This window comes from Pogona vitticeps, chromosome 2 (genome assembly GCF_051106095.1).
Source record: "Pogona vitticeps strain Pit_001003342236 chromosome 2, PviZW2.1, whole genome shotgun sequence".
Taxonomy (NCBI): Eukaryota; Metazoa; Chordata; class Lepidosauria; order Squamata; family Agamidae; genus Pogona; species Pogona vitticeps.
The window spans coordinates 265,735,762-265,756,775 of record NC_135784.1 but is presented as its reverse complement, the minus strand read 5'-3'; the positions used below and the strand labels follow the sequence as shown (position 1 = coordinate 265,756,775).

At 41.1% G+C, this 21,014-nt stretch overlaps 1 protein-coding gene and 1 long non-coding RNA gene across 2 annotated transcripts in view; one reads left to right on the top strand and one right to left on the bottom strand.

Annotated features, from left to right (window-relative positions):
* Window positions 1-21,014, top strand: part of LOC140704928 (uncharacterized) — a 170,899-nt gene that overhangs the window by 135,911 nt on the left and 13,974 nt on the right. The gene's annotated exons all lie outside the window — the stretch shown is intronic.
* Window positions 12,981-21,014, bottom strand: part of PCSK1 (proprotein convertase subtilisin/kexin type 1) — a 48,232-nt gene continuing 40,198 nt past the window's right edge. Inside the window, exons 13-14 of the mRNA XM_020793237.3 lie at window positions 19,427-19,588; window positions 12,981-18,069 (exon numbers count right to left, since the gene is read on the bottom strand). Of these exons, the coding sequence (XP_020648896.2) occupies window positions 17,710-18,069; window positions 19,427-19,588 (522 nt within the window). The 3' untranslated portion in view covers window positions 12,981-17,709. The remainder of the gene's footprint in view (window positions 18,070-19,426; window positions 19,589-21,014) is intronic.

The following is a 21,014-nucleotide window of genomic DNA, read 5'->3' as shown; positions in this document are numbered from 1 at the left end:
ATAGTGTGAATAGCCAATCACTGGGCACAACACCTGATGTCTTCTTCCAGACATTATATCATATCCAATACAGATTTCATGGATTGCAAAGTTATTTATTTATTTATTTAATTTCTATGCCACCCAATCTACCCAGAGGTCTCTGGGCGGTTCAAAACAATTAAAGTTCAATAGAATAAAAGATAAAATTATTAAAATACAATTAAAATACAATTAAAATTGCCATCATCAGGACCCACAGTTGATGTGGGAAGAAATATCAACAACCTCAGATATGCAGATGATACCACTCTGATGGCAGAAAGTGAGGAGGAATTAAAGAACCTCTTAATTAGTATGAAAGAGTAGAGTGCCAAAAATGGTCTGAAGCTCAACCAAAAAAAAAACAAAAACCAAAAAAGAAAAAAAAACCCTAAGATTATGGCCAGTGGTCCCATCACCTCCTGGCAAATAGAAGGGGAAGATATGGAAGCAGTGACAGATTTTACTTTCTTGGGCTCCGTGATCACTGCAGATGATGACAAGCAGCCACAAAATTAAAATACGCCTGCTTCTTGGGAGGAAAGTGATGATAAACCTAGACAGCATCTTAAAAAGCAGAGACATCACTTTGCTGACGACAAAGGTCCACATAGTCAAATCTATATTTTTTCCAGTAGCAATGTATGGAAGTGAGAGCTGGACCATAAAGAAGGCTGACCACCAAAGAATTGATGCTTTTGAATTGTGGTGCTGGAGGAGACTCTTGAGAGTCCCCTGGACTGCAAGGAGAACAAACCTATCCATTCTGAAGGAAATCAACCCTGAGTGCTCACTGGAAGACAGATCCTGAAGCTGAGGCTCCAATACTTTGACTATCTCATGAGAAGAGAAGACTCCCTGGAAAAGTCCATGATGTTGGGAAAGTGTGAAGGCAAGAGGAGAAGGGGACGACAGAGGATGAGATGGCTGGACAGTGTCTGCGAAGCAACCAACATGAATTTGACCCAACTCCGGGAGGCAGTGGAAGACAGGAGGGGCTGGCATACTCTGGTCCATGGGGTCACAAAGAGTCGGACACGACTTAGTGACTAAACAGTAACAACAACAGCAGCAGCAACATGTGCTGAATCTGTGGCTGCACACCTGTTTTAAGATGGCTACCTATTAACAAACTTTGGTTCATGTACTAATATTAAATTCTCTATTGTGAGTCATAATATCCTGACAGTATTTGCCATTATTCTTTCTGTTTTACTTTGAAATTTTTTAAAAGCATACATCTAATTAGATGGTAGCAGTGGCATTAAAAAACATCAGATTTCTGTACTGAGTATATGAAAAGCAATCCCCAGGCCATTTCTTTTGTTAACATTTGCTTTAAAATAATGCTCAGAATCAGAAATGGGATGGGAATGGGATAAAGAATCTTTAGCAAGAATAAATTTACAAAATCCATACTGTTTTGAAATATTCTGTACCTTCTTAGTGAGCAGTCTAGGGTGGTATTAATTTCCTTTGGATGACGAAGTACTGGAGAGGTATGGTATCTTTGCAAAATTTTATTTAGTTCCCCAAATACAGCCGGTTCCTATGAATGGCCACTAAATTCCTATAGCAGGAAACATACTAATTAAACCTGCACTTTTGTCTCAGAGATGGGAAGAAATGCATATTCTTAAAATAAAGCTCCTAGAATTCCAGAGCCAGCATGGTCATGACATGCAACAATCTCATCAGTTTTGTCTTGGTTTTTTTTAACTACCCCGACTCTGTAACTCAGAAAGGATGCTCTCTCTCTAAACTGGGTCTCTGTCCCATCCATTTGTTGGGGGGGGCATCATCATGCCTAACTCTGTTGGGTAGTGAATGCTAGGGGCTAAAAAGAGATTCCCAATTACAAAGGAACATGATATCCTTTTGTTAAATCCCTGGCTGCAAGAGGTGATACTGTCAGCAAGACCCATGAGGGATAATTCCATTCACAGTCATCAAGATGGCCAAATTCACAAGATGATGTCAAGATGGAGATTAATTGGGAACGGAATTGACAAATTTGTGAACAGCAGATGGTGCTCTGAGTAACAGAAACTTGATATTTGTCTGGAAATGACTAATCTTTCCATAGTTAGAGAGCAAACACAAGTTCATCTGGGCTGCGATGCACTGTTTGCTGAAAAGCCAAAGCAACTGTTCCCTCATATTGGCCAGAGTCAGTGGGTCTGGTAAAAAGATGAGACAAACTGTTGTCCTACAAGTGTTTGCTTACAGGAAGAGGTATCATACAATGGTAATAAAAGAGAGAACAAGGCAAGTGCTTAAATCCAACTGTTCTTCTTTTAGAATATATCAAAGCTTTTGTAGGTATGGGCAGGGAAGGGAGACAATTAGTCATAAAAAGTGATAAATCATTATTTATTTATTTATTTGGAAAAGCAGTGAATATCATCTAATGGGAAAAACATATGTTTTATCTGGTTGGAATTAGTTAAGAGGGCACAACAGCCAAGGTTTAAAGGTTTAAATGTTGGACTAGGGCACAACATTTTGTGGGTTAACATTGCTACATGACCACGGAACACACTGTCTAGGTCTCTTTAGAGGGAAGGCAGAATATGAGTGTGATAAGTAAAACAAATATGGTGAAGGGAAGGATGTCAAGCACTCAGTTATGGACATTTGGAATGACTTGATATTTTGGAACAGACAATTCATGCAAAACATAACTAGTGGGAGGTGATGGTATTGTACTGATTCTTGTCAGGGGATATGCACTGACATCTTAGACAATGTCATTATCTGATCACATAGTATTAACGTGTTCTTCTTGGGAGAGTAGAGCAATAAGTAAAGTGCCCAGATCTCCCTGCTAACATTTTTGGTTGAGAGGGCTGGCCCAAAATGTTTTGCTGCTGGAGACAGAACAACAAATGGTGACGCTCCCTCACCATGTCCAGGTGCAAAGTATCCAGAACCAGGTAAGACACTTTGTTACCTGAGGCCAAAGTCCCAAAAGCAATGCTTCCATTCTGCAAAAGTAAAAATACAGTAACAGTGCAGTGCAGTGTAGTGGATAGAGTGATGGACTAGGACTATGGAGAGCAGGTTCTGAATCCCCACTTGGCCATGGACACTCACTGGTGGAGTGGAGTTGGTAAAAGCACTTCTTAAATACTGTATCCCATGGACTTTGAAGACCTTTTTAGGGTAACTATCTGACTTGATAGCACACAACAACAACAACAACAGCAACAACAACAACAACTGGATTCCTGACCTCTTATGATATCCAAAATATGCTGCATGAAGCAGATGCTCACTGTGCCAGTTTCTACTTAACTCACACCTACCAGCAATTAACAGCAATAGTTAGTCTTTCAGATGAAGAGACTCCAGAGAGAGTACCACTTTTCTGCTGCATATATTGAGAAATACAAAACCAATATTGGTGAATGACGTATTATGTGAGACCCCCATCGTTAATTATTTGATGTCCCTAAATGACGGGATTCCTGTCCCCTAAAATGGGAAAACAAATGTAATAGACCATTTTAACATCTTTGCTTTCCAGATGTGGATTTAATTTCCAGATTTTTGCTGTAACCAACAGCTCACATCCTAATCTCAGCTGTTAAGCATGCTGGTAACATTTTGTACGGATGTGTTTCTTTATGGCCTGACAATAGTACCAGCAATGTGAAAAGCAATTAGGAATGTGGGATCAGCTCCTTTGGTTACCTAGAAAATAGTCGTCAGCAAAAGGAAATGGAATGGACACGATGATAACAGCCTCTTTGTGTGCAATATGGAATGCAGTCAAGGACCTGTCTCAGCACCTTAACATCACAGCCTCCCACACACTTCAGAGGTGAGTAAACAGGAAAGGTTTTCACCTCTGTAGGATCCTTTTCAGTTCAGGGCCAAGGGAAATTGTATGTCATCTCACTGAGCTATGCAGCAAATCTAATTAAGGTTGCTATCTTCTGGGACTGAGAACTACTGAACTCAAACCTACCTTTGGCTAGAAATATATCTAATTGCACTGTACATCTCCTCCTGCCACACATATTTTTATGGTTATTTTAACAAAGATACTCTTTGCACAGATTTCTGACATGTACCCACAGATTTTGCAGCACCTCTGAGACTGGACATAACATTTGTTACATTTTCTTCCATTGGAAACTTTCAGCCACAAAGAACTTGAGTAAGAAGGCAGGTGAATACAGTGTGTACATACTGAGAATGTCTTTCCCCTTCCAGATCTGGGGGAAAGGGAGGAACACTTCAGACTACAATTCCCCAAAATCTTGGAGTCAACATAGCCACTGGCCATGCTGGCTAGGGAATTCCAGAATATGTTGCCCAAAGCAGTAACTTTCCCAAGCTCTGCCCCTACCCAACGTAACATGCTTTGTGAGGAACCCTACAAGGTCAGGAGGAGATACATTGGGCACATTCCTCAGACCCAAGAAACCAGAAATCCTTCAGAGCAATCACAGCTTGTTATTAATAAACAGCATACTGTTGCATGCTGCTGCTTTGCTGCTGCTAGCAAAGAAGCCATGGAGTTTTGCTCCATAATTGGTTTATTGTGTCATTAGGCAGCAGAAAGCTTCCCTTCTCCGATTTGTTCTCTTCCAACAGACCAGAGAAGGAAGCTAAGGAGCATACATGAGGATACTACTTGTTCACAACAAGAAAGGGTTCTCACTGTATGGATGGCATGGTTCAAATTTTTTAAAACTCTGGTTGAGATGATGTTAGGGTGGGCAACCTGCAACTTTCCAGATTTTATTGAACCACAACTCCCAGCATGTCTCACTATTGATAGCTGTAGAAGAGGGGACTGAACCTGCCCTGTTTCAGTGTGTGACTAGACAGCAGGGGAAATGTTTGGATTTGCTGTGATCTGCATTTTTTTCAAATTGGGTTTCCACAGGTGAAATCGCTGTAGCTGTCCAGACATCAAGCAATTCAGGAGCACAGGCAGAAAGTTATGTTTATGCAGCAGTAGATGCCTTTGACAAGGTGCTAATTGACAATTTCCACCTCTTTTTTTATTTACTTTTCCTGAAGTGGCCTAGCAATATGGTGTTCCAAATCTTCTTTGAAAGGCTTAAAAAAACACAACCAAACACTAAAACAAATGATATTTGAAGACAAAAGGCACTGGGTTGAGAGGAACTGACATGCCCCCCAAGTGCCCCTTGCCATCAGATTAGGTGATCACATCAGGGAGAAAGTTCACAGTGGACAGAAGGTGATGTCAACCTGAATATTAAAATCACCCTGCCAGCTGAACGAAAAAAGATTATCCACTCAAAATATATAGGTCCACAATGGGTTACCCTGCATTCAGCTTTACATCATATGGTTGACAGGCTTTAATCTGAATCCATTGCAGATTGGGGGTGGTGACCAATGTTAATTGCCCCCTCAGATACCTACCTTTGGGCATTGTTATACTAGGCATGTTTCAAGTTTGATTTTTGTTTTAAAAGGGCTTGAAACATTCACACTCGGTTAAATCCTCAGTCTTACCAATTTATGCTCATTGTGTCCTAGTATTAGGTTGGAGAGATACTTCTGGAGCCCTTAGATAACCCTCAGGCTTTACAGTTGAAGAATATTACCGGAGAAGAGTCAGTTAAAGAAGAGGACTTATGCTGGGCTAAGATGCTGCACTGAAATATAGCACAGTGGGCCCAAGTCAGGCGAGCAGGCAAACAGGAGTGCCTGGCTGAAGTGGGCAGACAGGCAGTGAAAGAAGCACAGCAGAGTATCAAGCGGCTGAATCAAAGGCATCCTTTCCAGATGAGCAGAATCCCTTTATTGCGGGTGTCATGCTAGAGTCCTAAAAAGCATCATCAAGGTTAGAACAAAGTACTGTTGCTGTGAATAGAGCATCAAAAAGCAAGCATACAATCATATGAAAAAGAAAGCACACCCACTTTGAATTCTATGGTTTTACGTATCAGGACATAATAAAAATCATCTGGTCCTTAGCAGATCTGAAAACTAGGTAAATACACCCTCAGATGAACAACAGCATACGACATATATAAACCATCTCGTGATTTAGTTAACAAAAATTAAACCATGTGTGAAAAACTAAGTACGCACCTTGATTCAACAGCTTGTGGAACCACCTTTTACAGCAATAACCTGAAGTAATTGTTTTCTGTATGACTGTCAGTCTCTCACATTGTTGTGGAGTAATTTGGGCCCATTCTTCTTTACAACGTTGCTTCAGTTCATTGAGGTTTGTGGGCATTTGCCATTTGCTTATGCGCAGCTCTCTGAAGGTCCCACCACAGCATTTCAATTGGGTTGAAGCCTGGACTTTGACCAGGCCATTGCAACACTTTGATTCTTTTCTTTTTCAGCCATTTTGTGGTAGATTTGCTGGTGTGCTTGGAATCCTGTTGCATGGCTGAATTTTGGCCAAGCTTTAACTGTCAGACAGATGGCCTCACATTTGACTCTAGAATACTTTGGTATATAGAAGAGTTCATGGTTGACTCAATGGCTGCAAGGTGCCCAGCTCCTTTGGCTGCATAACAAGCTTAAATCATGACCCTTCCAGCTGTGTTTGACAGTTGGTATGAGGTGTTTGTGCTGATATGCTGTCTTTGGTTTTTGCCAAACATGGCACTGTGCATTATGGCCAAACATCTCCATTTTGGTCTCATCTATCCAAATGACACTGTTCCAGAAGTCTTGTGGTTTGTCCAGATGCAATTTTGCAAACCTAAGCCATGCTACCATGTTCTTTTTAGAGAGAAGAGGCTTTCTCCTGGCAACCCTTCCAAATAAACCATACTTATTCTGACTTTTCCTCATCATACCGTCATGAACATTAACGTTGAACATGCTAACTGAGGCCTGAAGAGTCTGAGATGTAACTCTTGAGGGTTTTTTCAGTTTCTCTGAGCATTGCACAGTCTGGCCTTGGGGTGAATTTGCTTGGACGTCGACTCCTGGGAAGATTGGCAATTGTCTTTAATGTTTTCTACTTGTGAATGATCTTCCTCACTGCAGACCTATGGACTTTAAATTGTTTGGAAATGGCCTTACAAACTTTCCCAGATCAATGGCAGCAACAATTGCTTCTCTATGATCATTGCTGATGTGTTTCCTCTTTGGCATTGTGTTAACACACACCTGAATGCTCCAGACCAGCAAACTGTCAAAACTTTAGAGGTGGTCACACTTGCTGATCATCAGTTAATCAAGGGCATTTGGTTAGCATTTGGTTAGCACCTGACTGCTACTTAGCCTCTTAATTCCTATGGAAGCAGTAAGGGTGTACTTAGTTTTTCACACATGGATATCCGCTTTGGCTTAATTTTTGGAAAATAAATCATAACACAGTGTAATATGTCATGAGTTGTTGTTCATCTGAGGTTATATTTATCTAATTTGCAGACCGGCCAAGGACCAGATGATTTTTAATATATCCTGATAAATAAAACCATAGAATTCAAAGAGGGTATACTTTCCTTTAAACATGTCTGTTACTGTAGGAGTTGAACTATTTACCGTATTTTTCGCACCATAAGACGCACTTTTCCCCCACAAAACAGGGGGGTGGAAAGTCTGTGCGTCTTATGGAGCAAAGAAAACAGATTATATTTTCCTGTTTTCTTCTCCTAAAAAATTGGTGCGTCTTATGGAAAGGTGCGTCTTATGGAGCGAAAAATACGGTAGCTAAAAGGCAGCTTGGTGGGTCCTGGGGAAGAACAGTAGTTGGCAGAGGTGGGCATGCAGGCAGAGGGGCAGAGCAGCACAAAGCAGAACATCCTTTCCAGGCAGGCATAGTTCCCTAACACAGTCCCAGAGCTTGCCAAGGAAGGCTACAGTTTATACTCATAAGATATTAGAGAAAGCAGTGAGCTAGAGAGCCTGAAACTTGTTTAGCTAGTCAACTTCCTCTGTCTCCCTTTGTAATTCCTTCCCCACCCCTGCAATAGATACCTCGAGATTCTTTGCAGGTGGAGTGCAGTCCCATCCAGTCCCTGATGTGCCTTTGAATTCACCAGGAGCACTTCTCTCTAAGCCCAGAACAGCTTCTTTTTTGTAACCAGATAGAAAGGGGAGATAGACTTGGGTGTCATCAGCATCCCTGTGTAAATGAACCATCGTCAGTTTGTCTGCTATTTATATTCTCACCTGGTCATGGGGATGTGTATCAATATACCTACCTGTCACGTACTTACACTGCAGTGTCTGAGGGAGTGAATGTTGATCCCTGAAAGCTCATATGAAAATAAAATTGGTAGTCTTTAAAGTGGCTGTTGCGGGGTTGCTGTCACCTCCTGCTTGCCTCTGAGCTTATGGCACAAGCAGAGTTTTGCTGCCACTAGAGGCAGGCTTATTCCCACTGCTGTTATCCTGAGCCTATTGCTCCATCCCAGCAAAAGTTCTTGGCTTGCTGAAGTGAAAGTGAAAGTGAAAGCAAGCTGGCTCCAGGGACACCACTGTTATTGTATTCCTGCTGCAGTAAGGCACAATGGTTAATTAACCATCACTGGTGCTAACAGTAACAGCAATAGAGACCTTTTATTTGAAACTAAATTATATGTATAACTAATGAAGTGGTATAATGGAAATTAAAATCTGTGAATTGCTCAGTGAAAAGTATGATTGAATGGACAATCGAGAAATGCTACATCACAGTATGAATGAAAAGTGCAAAATAATGTTAATGGTAATAAAGATCATAAACATATTTTGTTCCAAAACTATGAATAAAGTACTTCCAGATATATGGGCAGAAGGAAGAGAGAGATTTTTTTAAAAAAAATGAATCAGCCTGAGAAAGTAAACCAGGAACCTAGCAACAGCTAAGGACAGTGGAGGTGGGAAAGAATAAGTTTCACCACCTAAATCACTGACAGAGGCTGAAATCCTGTTGAGTAACTCCATGAATATACAGTAAATGGTGATGATGTCATTAGCTGGTGATGTTACTCTTTAAGTGAAGTGAAGCTAAATTATGCTAAATTAAATTAAGCTAAGCTAAGTCAATGTTTCCTATCCCCAGGTTCCAAAATTCCTTTGTGCTCCCTTTTGACCTGGAAAAGCCTTTGGCAGCCTTAGGATGAAGGGGAGCATTTAATAATAGTAAATTATCAATGTCAGGCCTGCTGCCCTGATTGTGATTGATGGCAGTGATTTTCAGATATTACAGACTTCCTCCGCTAGTCCCAAGGTTCCCAAAGGCTTCGCCAGATGGAAAGAGATCTTGGGGGAGCCTAAGAACCTGAGACACAGAGAGGATAAGAAGCTTTAAACTAAACTAAACTAAATTGTAACATTGCTGGTTGGTAATGTTATCACCCCTTATGCCTGTGCAGCTCTACCAACTGGATTCCAGCCAATGCCAAAAGCACAATACACAAATCAGCAAGAGAGCCAAGCAAATGATAAGTCTACTAATCTAATTAACAAGACAAAATCAGTCAGAAGAGAACATCTGAAGACCCAGAGATGAATCCCAGACCATCAGCACTGCCTTTTTCTAGAATCTGCAGGTCAATAAATGTAGCAAATGAAGGAATAGCTGGAATGACTATGTGAGATAAGTGGCTTACTATGTGATTCTGGTGACTGCACAGAATCCTTCCCCATAAGCACAGTGACTAGAAAGTGTTGATGAGATGCTTACCCTAAAGTTACTTGTTAAAAGTGTCAGTGATCAAAACCCTGTTCCCCTTCTGTCTCTCCATTAAAATATCACGACATTTTTCCTCTATGGTCACATTGGAAACATAATGTCTGGCTTTTTTTCCTGCTTATTGTAGACATCTGAATTCCTGCATCACTCCCAATTGCTTTTGGACCATTCCTCTTCACCACAGAATCAAATCAGGTCAATTAGATTTGGTCTCGAATGTTGAATTTGGCCAGACTGGTTGTACGACAGTAATTAAGACCATTGGTGGAAAGGGAGGGACCCTTTGCATGTGATAAAGGTAGAGGTGTGAGAAGAAGTGGACAGTCTTAACCGTGGTAGGGACTAAAAGTGTTATGTTTCCACTGGGACTGAGAACTAGTGCAAAGGTTTTACCAGACAAGATCAGCTGAGTATTCCTATTCCTATATGTCTTCTATTATATATCTTTGATGCTGAGACAGGCATGATTTTATCTGGCCTTTCATGTACAGATTCTAGAACATTCCCTTGCTTCTCAGCGTTTTCTGTCATGCCTCGTAACATTCTTGGTCTCCAAATGAAGTAGTTCTGCCCTGGTTCACTGCCCTTAATGGGACTGGCATGTGGCATTGGCTTTATTTCTAGTTGAGCCTTTATAGCTTTATTCCATGAGGGAACTCTGGACTTCATTAATAAGCCTGCAAATCTTTAGTTTTAAGAGCACTTCCTTATCAGGCTGCACAGGCCAGTGTTATTGCATGTTTAACATTCAGAACGCTTTACTGATAACACTGTTAAATAAAACATTTCAAGGTAAAGAAAGAGCAAATCCATTTGTTCCTGGCTACCAACAGCAGGTTAAAAAGAATTCCCCTTCTGCTCTGTTTTCCTAGATATCTAAATAACTGAGTAGCATCACCATTAGAGATATTTTTCCTCATAATCACTTGATTAAAGCATTTCAGTTCTTTTTTGAACATCCTAAAAGGAAGATAACTTTTTTCCATGAGTCATGTGTTGCTCTGGGACAAAACAAGAGTTGGCAATGACCATAAATTTCAATTTTTAAATAAAATGTAGGTCAGGCCATGAGTACAAACAGGGTTGGAATCTATCTATCTATCTATCTATCTATCTATCTATCTATCTATCTATCTATCTATCTATCTATCTATCTATCTATCTATCTATCGATCTATCGATCGATCGATCGATCGATTGATTTTGTACCCCGCCCATTTAGTCAACTGACTCCTGAAATATGAATGGCTGTTCAATGAACCCTCTGTTCATGCAGGGTTCTTGCTGGTAGATAGAAGGGGATGGGGAGGCCTTTTTTGCCCACTTCACCCTCTTCCTGGACCCCTGGCATTGCCTCTCATGCTACGTATTCCTGGGGTTCCACCCCCTCCAAAGAAGCTTATCTTCTTGCTGCCAGAAGCCTGCTCAGTGCTACACTAGAATCCACCTTGCTGTGCATTTCAGAGCTAAAGGTGTGCAGAAACTATACACAAATACACAGTTATACAGAGCACGCACACACCGGGAGGGGGGGGGGGAGACAGCATGCAACAAACTTGTTTTCTTCCTTTCATACCCATAAAAGCTTTTCTTCTTTCCACTGGTCAGGATCACTGCCAAGGGATTCTATGAAGAGCAGGGCTATTGGCTGTACACTGTTTAAATGGCATTCTGTATATTTTAACCACATAATATGTTTTATGAACTGGTTGTACATTTTTAAACTGCATTCTGTATGTTTTAGCCACATAATATGTTTTATGAATTGGTTGTATATTTTTAAACTGCATTTTGTGTATCTTAGCCATAAATATGTTTTATGAGCTGGTCACCTGACTCTAACAAACAAACAAATAGAACTACTGCAAATGGAAAGAAAAAGTGCCTGCAGGAGAGGTGGTGTCTCCATCGCTGGTGAGCCATCCACCCCATTTTCACACCTTCAGGAGGAGTGACTGCCAGCCTGACAACAATGATAGCAAGGAAAAGGAGAACCTGGGGAGGAGTAGCGGGGCAGAACACCTGGAGCAAGTTGAGAGCACAGATGGAAAGAGTGGCGCTGGGGACAAGGGAGTGGGGGAGAGAAGGAAAAAGGGAGTTGTGGGTGGGTGTTTGGGAAGAGTTTCTGTTGGTGTTCTGTTCCATGGCAGAGGTGCAGCTGAATGTCTTGAGGGGGGCTGTTGATTGGGGAATGAGTGAACTTGGCTTGGGCGACACAGATGCAGAGGTGCCACACCTATCTTTGTTTCAGTGGAATATCAGGGCCATTGGCCTGGATGACTTGTAGGGACTCACCCACCTGGACCCACTTCCAGTCAGTGCAGACACTGGAGACAAGGCTGCCAAAAGTTGCACCTCTCACATCTAGCTTGGGTGCTGGAGGAGGCCTTCTTCTGTGGAGAGGGTGCTTCATCAGAAATCACCAGCCCTCACTGAGGGGGCTAATAAACAAAGTGATACTAAAAATAAACCATGTTTTCAGGAAGGATGAAAAGGTATGGAAAGCCATAGAAAAACTCATTGTAGTAAGTGAGACAAGGGGAATGTCATATGGATGGTGGGCAAAATACCAGTAATGTCAGTGCTGAACCACTTATATTAAAGAGAACAAATGCTCCACCTAGAAGAACCCTATCAAGTAGCAAAGACTCAGGAGAATCATATCAACCTTTTGGAATGGAAGAAAACCCCTATACTAAATTTGGAAATCACCAAATGATAGTGTTATAGGAAAGGTAGTGTAGCTATACAAAGAAATCCAGGGGGTTAGATTCACTCCCAGAGCCTGAAGTTCCTTGTTTATCCATTTCACCAATAGTTATGGTACAGATAAATACCACCACAGCAGTGTAATGTCACTTCCTCCTACAGCATTGTAGAGCCCCTCCCCGTACCAACATCTTCAGTCAGGATGTTACCTTGTGACAACAGTGAGTGTTGGTATGATTACACTGGAAACCACATTTACTGTCAGATGCTGTAAGATGTACCGTCTGTTCTAACAAGATTTCCTTCTTCCTGGAAAGACCCAGTCATATCTTTGCTGAGAAATATTAAGCCATTGGGCCTAATGGTTTCATGTGAAGTCTCTCTGTGTTGTGTTTCTTTACAAATGTTAAGACCACACACTCTGGGCTCTGCTCACACATTACGTTATATTATCTATTATGCTGCAATAAAACAAATGTAAATTTTAACATCACATCACATACATGTGGCTGCTGTCATCCCAACATGCCATCAAAAATACTTTATTGGACAAAAGGCTGGCGGAGGTTTTTTTTTTTTTTTGCTCAAATAAAAAAATTATTTGTTATAATTTATAATTTTAAAAGTTTGTCATAATTTATTCTTTTTAAATTAAGTCTGATAAAAGCTTTAATATGTTATAAATACCTGTAAAGAAAATATAACGTTCATTTTCTTTGAGATAAAACATTTTCATATTTTCATTTTGTATTTTCACAAAACACATACTGGCACCAAGGAAAGACTAACAAAAATAATTTAACAGCTGTACAGCGCACTCCAGGTTGGAAACATTCAAGCAACACAACTTGTATCCATTTAATTTAAACACAGATTTCATGATTTCATTTTTGGCTGCATTATAGATAGTGACCTTAAAACAGCAAAAAATAAAGCAGTGAAACTCACATATTTTAAAGAATTAGCCTGAATGCAATATTCAGATACTGGCCTTGATACTGCTGCTGTTTAAGGTGTGCGATGATCTTCTTCACACAAACAATGAACAATTACGTTTATTGTTGTTCCCCAAATGAAGCACCCTTTATGATCTAAGCTAGACATTAATGAGGTCCAGAAGTACTATGTTATGTACAGTGTAGTTGCCAGGTTCTGAGAACTTCATGACAGGAGAAAGCTTTTATTTTATTTTTTATTCTCTATTGTTGATTATCCAATGATTAGTTCAATTAATTGATTTGATACTCTGGTGTTAAGTATTTAACGGGACTCTATATTTAGGACACCATATCATTGAATTTGTTTCTCTTAACATTTAGGGTCTAAATGCTGTGGGAGCCAGAAAATATTCCGGCAAAATCCTCATCAAAATCCACCAGCACTTTTTTAAAAAGTGTAAAGATTATTCAAAGGTTAAAAGGAAGCACAAAGAAGTGGAACAGATAGGTAGCTCATATGCTTCTGTGTAGCTCCATTGCAGCGCCAATATGGTGTAGTGGAGAATGTCAGAGTAAGACTCAGGAGACTGGGGTTCAAATCTCTGCTCGACCATGAAAACTTACTGTGGGGCACTTATAGTAAATTACTTCGTGAACACCTCACATGCCTAATAACCACTATATGGAAGAAGGGCTTTGCTTTTACTGATTCTATGCCACCAGTGATGGCTCTGTGATGACCGGACTAGTCCACTGACACTGCCCATGATCCCTGTGGTGCAATCCCCATGTAGTTTAAGGAAGGCTGGTGTCACTCATTCATCTACCAGACAAGACACCAATAGGGTAATAAATAGGAAATAGGGGTTTTCCCAGGCTGGTTTGAGCTTTCACTTTTCAGAAGCTGGATTTAAAAATAAACAAACAAAAAACAGTGATGGGCAATTTCTCTCCAGCCAGTCTCAGAAACAAACATTTTAAAAATAGCTAGCTACCAGAGAGTTCTATTCTGTGTCTCTCTGTGGCATGGAAGTGAGTATGGGTTGTATTCTTCTCCTGTTCAGATTTAGTTCAAACAAAAGGAGGAAAGTCCAGTTACTTTGTATCAAGACAATAAAACTTGGAATATTATCTTGTAAAAATAATAATTTGTTTCTTGTTATTTTAAAATCTCATTGACTTTGCTTAAATCCCTGATTTTGTGTGTCTGTGTGTCTGTGTCTGTGTCTGTGTCTGTGTGAAGGAGAGAATCATAACATGTTACTTTTGATAGCACATCACTGTACAAAGTTTTAAAACTGATACCGCAACTCCAACTCCCCTCAATATCTTGAAAATGATCCCCACCAGAGAATATTAAAGTAACAAGTAAACATTGCTCATCACAAGAAAAAGATAACCTGCAATGTTGCATTATTTTTTAAAAAAAGTAAAATAAAAATTTTAGTGCTTTGTCATCCCCCAAAAGGCAAAGTGTTACATGTAACATTGATGCTATAGTTCCCTGAGGCAAATGTTATAAGGCAGCCTAGCTTTATCCTGTGCAAATTGATTTGGATAAATTTGGGCTCTGCTACTAGGGAAACATTGGTTTGAAAGAAAACATGGGACAAGTGTCATTCTAATCACCTTCACATGGAAGCAAATACACTATCAGAGAAATTAATAGAGCTAGAGAAAGGAAGAAAGCATTTCCCGTCACTCTTTATTCAACTAGCTATACTCTGTTCAGATGATTTCTGCATTGCTTCATTCTCCACTGTTTACTTGCATTTTCCTTTTGGATCCATGCAGTCTCAACTAGAGGAGGCCAAGTGAATCAGTGGGACTTACATAAATGTTGACTTAATGAATGCCATTCATTTAACGGATCTCCTCCCACTGAGACTAGCTGTCAGATTTAGCCCCACAGAGTCGCCACCAAAAACTCTAAGCATTAATCGCTACCAAAAAAAGGCCCACCTGCTTCCACCATATTGTGTGATTTATATTTCCTTTTTTAGTCTCACCGAACAATATGACACTTCTGCAGGTGATCACTGTGTTTAGTTAGATGCAGTGAAAATGATGCTCTTTGGAAGAGCTGTCTGGTTCTCTCCTGCTGCTGCTTCTCTCATCGTCATGATTTTCTTTTCACTTACTTTAAAGCCTCTTGTGCCTTCATTTTGTCTGTTTATTTTCTTTATGCAGTGTGCGCGCACACGTGTGCGTGCATGCGTACACATGCTCTCTTACTTCTTTTAGCCTTTCAGGGTTAAACAAAGGTGTCTTCCATACAGGCACTTCTATTTCAAATATAGCAGCCAACCCATTAAGGTATTTCCCCCTTTTTTTAAAAAAAGAGGCATTCCATATGCAATTTTTATGTGTGCTTTTTAAAAAGCTTTCTTGCCTTTTCTCATTCACTTTTCATTAAGAAAACAAAAATAAGCAGCCAGCAACCTCTGTGGTAAATGTTGACAAATGTGTCATTCACAGAGAGAGAGAGATGGAAAGAAAATAGTTCAAAATCTGACTATATGCATGATTTAGTATTTCTATCCACTGTCCTCTTTCTCTTTAGTATTTTCCTGAGAGATCTGCTCCTTGAAATGTGTGAACAGAGGGTGCTTCCAGTTGTAAAATGAGTACTGTACATTTACAGCCTAATGGGGAGAGCTTGGAAAAATTATTGTCTTGTAATTTGGCCACTGGCCATGCTGGCTAGGGCTAGGTGTTGTAGTCTGCCTTTCCAGGTTCCACTAAAAAAGCAGTACATCTCTGGGACCAGTACAAGGTCAGTGATAGATGGTCTTCTGGTGGGAAGAAGATATTGCCATAGGATAAGCTAGTAGTTTGCCATTCCCTTCATCTTGGGGCGCCCTGAGACTGTGTAGCCTGCCTAATGCCACCCAGGTTGGCTCTTCTGGGTCAGCAGCTAGATCTCTAAACCACTCAGCTATCCATGAAAAATTCCAAGGGGGCATGAGACTGAGATTTTCATAATTTTTTTAAAACCATTAACACATTGCCATGGTAGACATCATTATAAGAAGTTAGAATTTTTCAGGAAAACCTATTTTTGTGACTTTTTTTAAAAGGTTTTGTATGTGTGTTTTTTAAAAAATTAATTATGAAATGAATATTTTGGTTCAAATAGGGCTAGGCAGTAACAAAAAAGATGTGGGAAGGTGTGAGTGTTGTCCATGATTCAAAAAGCTTTGGTGACCCGTGGGACAGGCTGTTTGAACTTCCAAAACCATAACTTATTTGGGTATAGCAGGGAATTCTCTAATGCGTGAAACAAAATTTAGCGTCTCCAGAAGTAAGGTAGATTTGTTGCACCATGGCAACTGAAAGTGACTGGCCATAGGAAAAGTTAGACAAACTTTAGCATTTGAGGTGCTTCAGATTTTGAGGTACTGCTGCCTTATTTCCTCTGAAAGACTTTTTCATAGCTACATAGATTAAAACTGCCCACTTACATTGAAATAAACCCACTGAAATGAGAACTTCTGAGCAGAGGTGGACAGGACTGTATAGTAGTGAACACACCAAAATTATACAAAGGATGGGTAGCTCACCCTTTTTTCTGCTTTAGGAGCTGTAACTGACTGTGTTTGCTAACTCTGGCTTCTCTTGGTCTCAAGAGATCTGTCTCTGAACTCAACAGAAGGGGCATTCCTGATCAGAATCAGGCCTTCATGGAACCATTATTAAGTGCCCGTCGTGTATTTTAATCAAAAACAGGGCTGGTAATCACCCAACCCTGGGACCACAGAAACCCCTCAAGGCCATTTTTTTCACTCCCTGGGCCCCACATAATTCCCCCAACATATTTTTTCTAGGACAAGGTGTGCCTACTCCATACCTTGTTTTAGCAGAAACCCTCATTTTTAAAAAAAACCAAGTGACCTTCCAGTTGAATCCAGTTTCAATGGAAAGGGATTGGTTCAGCAATTATGGGTTTGAGGAAGAGGGAAATGGCCTCTAGATGCCTCCCCATGTTACCTACTTTAGCTTTGTCCAGCTTTGTAAAGTGAAGGAATATGCCCTATGATTCTTTATACATAGTTCTTCTACTCTATGGCATCTGCTGTTATTTACGAAAAAATGGACAAGAAGCCTATCGGAGTCTCTGACAGCATTAAATCTGGTTATAGGTGACTGTGGCCGTTTCGGTTCTGTGAAGGAACCTGCCTGTTCTCAGAGGATTACTGATATTTTGAAAGTGACAATTACCTCATGCCTAGCAAGGGGCCTTTTCTGTTTTCCTGAATATCTAGGTTGCTGATAAGTATAAAGCAATAAAGGTTATATTCATGCAAATTGTCAATATAAGTGGGACTTGATCTGAAATGAGAGGTGTTACAGAGCTGGGGTGGGTGAATATTTCCAACCTTGTGCTTTTCTCTATATGTTTTAATCTTCATCATTCAGAATATCAACCAAGGCTTGGAGTAGTCTGTCATCTCTGTGTTTATAGGGTTTAGAATTGTAGAAAAGGTCAACATAGTCACTGTACAGAGACTCTTCTGAATCTCTCAGTTGGGAGGCTCGGTTTAATTTCTCAAGAGCTTGTTGGAAATGTTCATATGGAATTTGCGAATTCCCATGGAGCATTTTCTGTGGTACTCGGTGTCCAGCCATCTGACTATGAAATGCATTTTGCAGAAGATGGAGCATTGCATCTGAAGGGGCCATCTCTGGTATTTTCTCATTGCTGGTGGTACTTTTGGTCACCTTGGCTTTGTCACCCAGGTTCTCCATTGTGGTGTGGTCCTGAAACATACATGAGGATGCCAAACATCATTTAACAAAGATGGCCAAGGAGCAGAGTTGGCCCAAAATATTTTTCTTCCCAAGGCAAAAGACAAGACGTAGCGAAGCTGGCTGGACAAGCGCTGTACAAGTACAAAGCACTGTATCTGGGGGCAGCAGGAGAGCTTAGAGGCTGCAGTTATTTATACACAGCTCTGTCTGATATCTTGACAGTTGCTCTGCACTGGTGGTAGCTCAAGCTGCCCCCATGCACGCACCCCCACCATGTACCTGCACATGCTTTTCATACCTGCTTGCTGCTACCCTCCTTTTCCTCACTACTGTATTGATGTTGCTGTCTTGCCAGTCCACCCACCCAATTCTTCATTGCAGGAGTAGGAGCTGTTTAGTGGTGTGGGCACATTTTTAATCAGAGTCACATTTTTTAAACCAGATCTGCCAAAAGCAGTGGTCTTGCTGGTTCTGTCTGAAAACATGGTGGCCACTCGGAAAGTCTGGTGCTTCTGTAAAGACAGCAGCAACTAACCAGCCTCCTCTGTTGATCAGCAGCACTAGGTGCAGAAGGCACCATGGTGTGAAAGTGAAGGAGCTTGTGCCAGCAACCAAGCAAGAAGTGGGGCTAGAAGGAGGCAAAAAGGTGAAGCATGAAGGGGGGACGACGCTGTGGTGCCTTTTAGGGGAAGAGGTGTTGTTTGCTGCTCCCAGCACCTGAGGCAGCTACTTCAACCTTTTATTTGACAGTTTCTGTATCTGCCACCTCGGGCACCTAGCTCACTCTGCCTAACGGTACAGCCAGTTTTTGCATGGGACGTGTAAAGGTGCATAAAGGACTGGGAACCAGAATAGGCAAACTATGAGTGCCTTTCCAAAAGGTGATTCTGAAGTCCCTCTAGTCCTGCATCATGCTTCCTGTAATGACCAAGCATTTGCCTCTGGGAAGCCCAGAAGCAAGGGCTGTTGCCAACTGTAGCCCACTTCCCTTCTAGCAACTGCTATTTATGAGTGGCATACTGGCTCTGAGCTCAGATCTTCACAAAGCCTAGAAAGGTAATCTTTGGCAATGCCAAAGATAGGGAATTCTCAGAGTCGCACTCTTAAAAATTAGATGTTCAGCTAAGGTAAAGTGACTAGCAGCTGTTGTCTGTTCTACCCTGCATGAATTTGTCTGATAGCTTATAAGCCATCTAAACTAGTAGCCATTGTCACGTCTTGTGCCGGGCATTTTCACCAATGAACGAGAGGAAAAACTGATTGAATCAAGAAAGCTTAAGAGCCTGTTGAAAGGAAAACAAGGTCTCTCCGATGTGCTCCACAGGTGACGGGGAACATCTGGATAGCATGAGAATAAAAGTGGTACCTCCACAAAATCTGCCATCCTTTCCGCACCTCTCCTGTCATTTTGGACAGTATTGTATGATGTATAGACACGAGGCTGCTTCATGTGCTCAGGCCGGGTTGAAGTGCCATGCAAAATCAATTTCCAGTTGACAATTCTTCCTTCATTTTGCATTCTTCTGGACTGAGGGACAACAGTATCAGCGTTAGTCTTCCTCACCATGCAGGCATTTTTTTGAGTTATTCAGAAGACAGATGACTGCACAAAATCCAAGGGCACCGTGGATTTTAAAGGGCTCAATATGGATCTGCCTCTTCTAGGAGAAAAAGTCTGTTTGCCAAAAGACCATCACATTATTTAGGAGCACCCTTCTTCTCTCTGCCCACAGCTCACCCCATTTAGCACTGTCAGCTAAGCAATGCTCCAGGTCATGTTTAGGAAATGCTGCGGGCAGACTTACACTTTCTACATGTCACTGCTGCTGGTTAGTTTGGTGCTGCTCTGTAATGTGGAGATCCATTAAAAAGTTTAAAGGTTGAGAAGAGAACCTTTGGCTAACTGTACAAAGAGGAAGCCAAGAGGCAGCATTGCTCCCCCCCCCCCAGGCCTAGAATAAACAATGGACACAAACCATTGCCTGTCGCCTTCTCCTCACCAATATTATTCTCTTTGTCTTAAAACTCAGCACCCACGAATGCCACCAAAAGCAACGTGTTAAGGGTAATTCCAGAAAGATTGGGTGGGTGGGTGCATGTGCGTGCGTGTGTGAGAGAGAGACTGTGCTTTTGATTCCCCACTGGGCTTCCTTGACAGGGGCTGGACTTGATGAGCCATACGGTGTTTCCTGCAGTTCTATGATGATGATGATGATGATGATGATATAGGAATAAAATAAAACTGAAATTCCACATGTAGGCAATGTTATTAGAACAAACTACACCCAATGAAGAGTTTTCCAGAGCTCTTCATTAAGTAAAGTGGTAAAAAGTGTGGAGGGACATGGAGGTATTGAAATCCCCAAATTTGGCCAGGTGTTTTAAGCCAGGAGGGTTTGCAATTCAGTCTCAAGATGTACAATAGAGTTTGGATGAATCAGAAGCACTCTTCAGACATTATGCCGGGAGCTGTTTAGGACTTGAAGCAGGAGGATGATAACTTTTGAGAATGCACGTAAATCTCACCCACCATGTTCTTCCCTCACCCAGACCTCAGGCAGACCTTTACAAGTTTGCAATGAAGGTCTGCAATGGGATTTGTAAAAGCATTTTCCCAACTCACGCATTTCAGTGACCAGAAGGCATGGCTTCTTGTCATGGAAATGCTGCAATTGTAGTCAGTGAGAGAGCTGTTTTATCCTAAAATAGAAAAACCCAATATATCAAAGACATATGATTTCTAAAGTCTGGGGAGTTTCCAGGACAGGTTTTAGCTTTCATCTGGGCTTCAGCTGTCAGTCTCTTTCTGCTTTGGCACTCTCTTCTTTTGCTAAAGCAACAAGTGCCAAGTCTTTTCCTGTCAAATTTCAGCATCTTTAATCTCCCAGACGTTGGAGAAAACTTCAGCAATGTGTAGGGGTGCCCTCACAAAGCTGAATATGACTGGGGGCTGC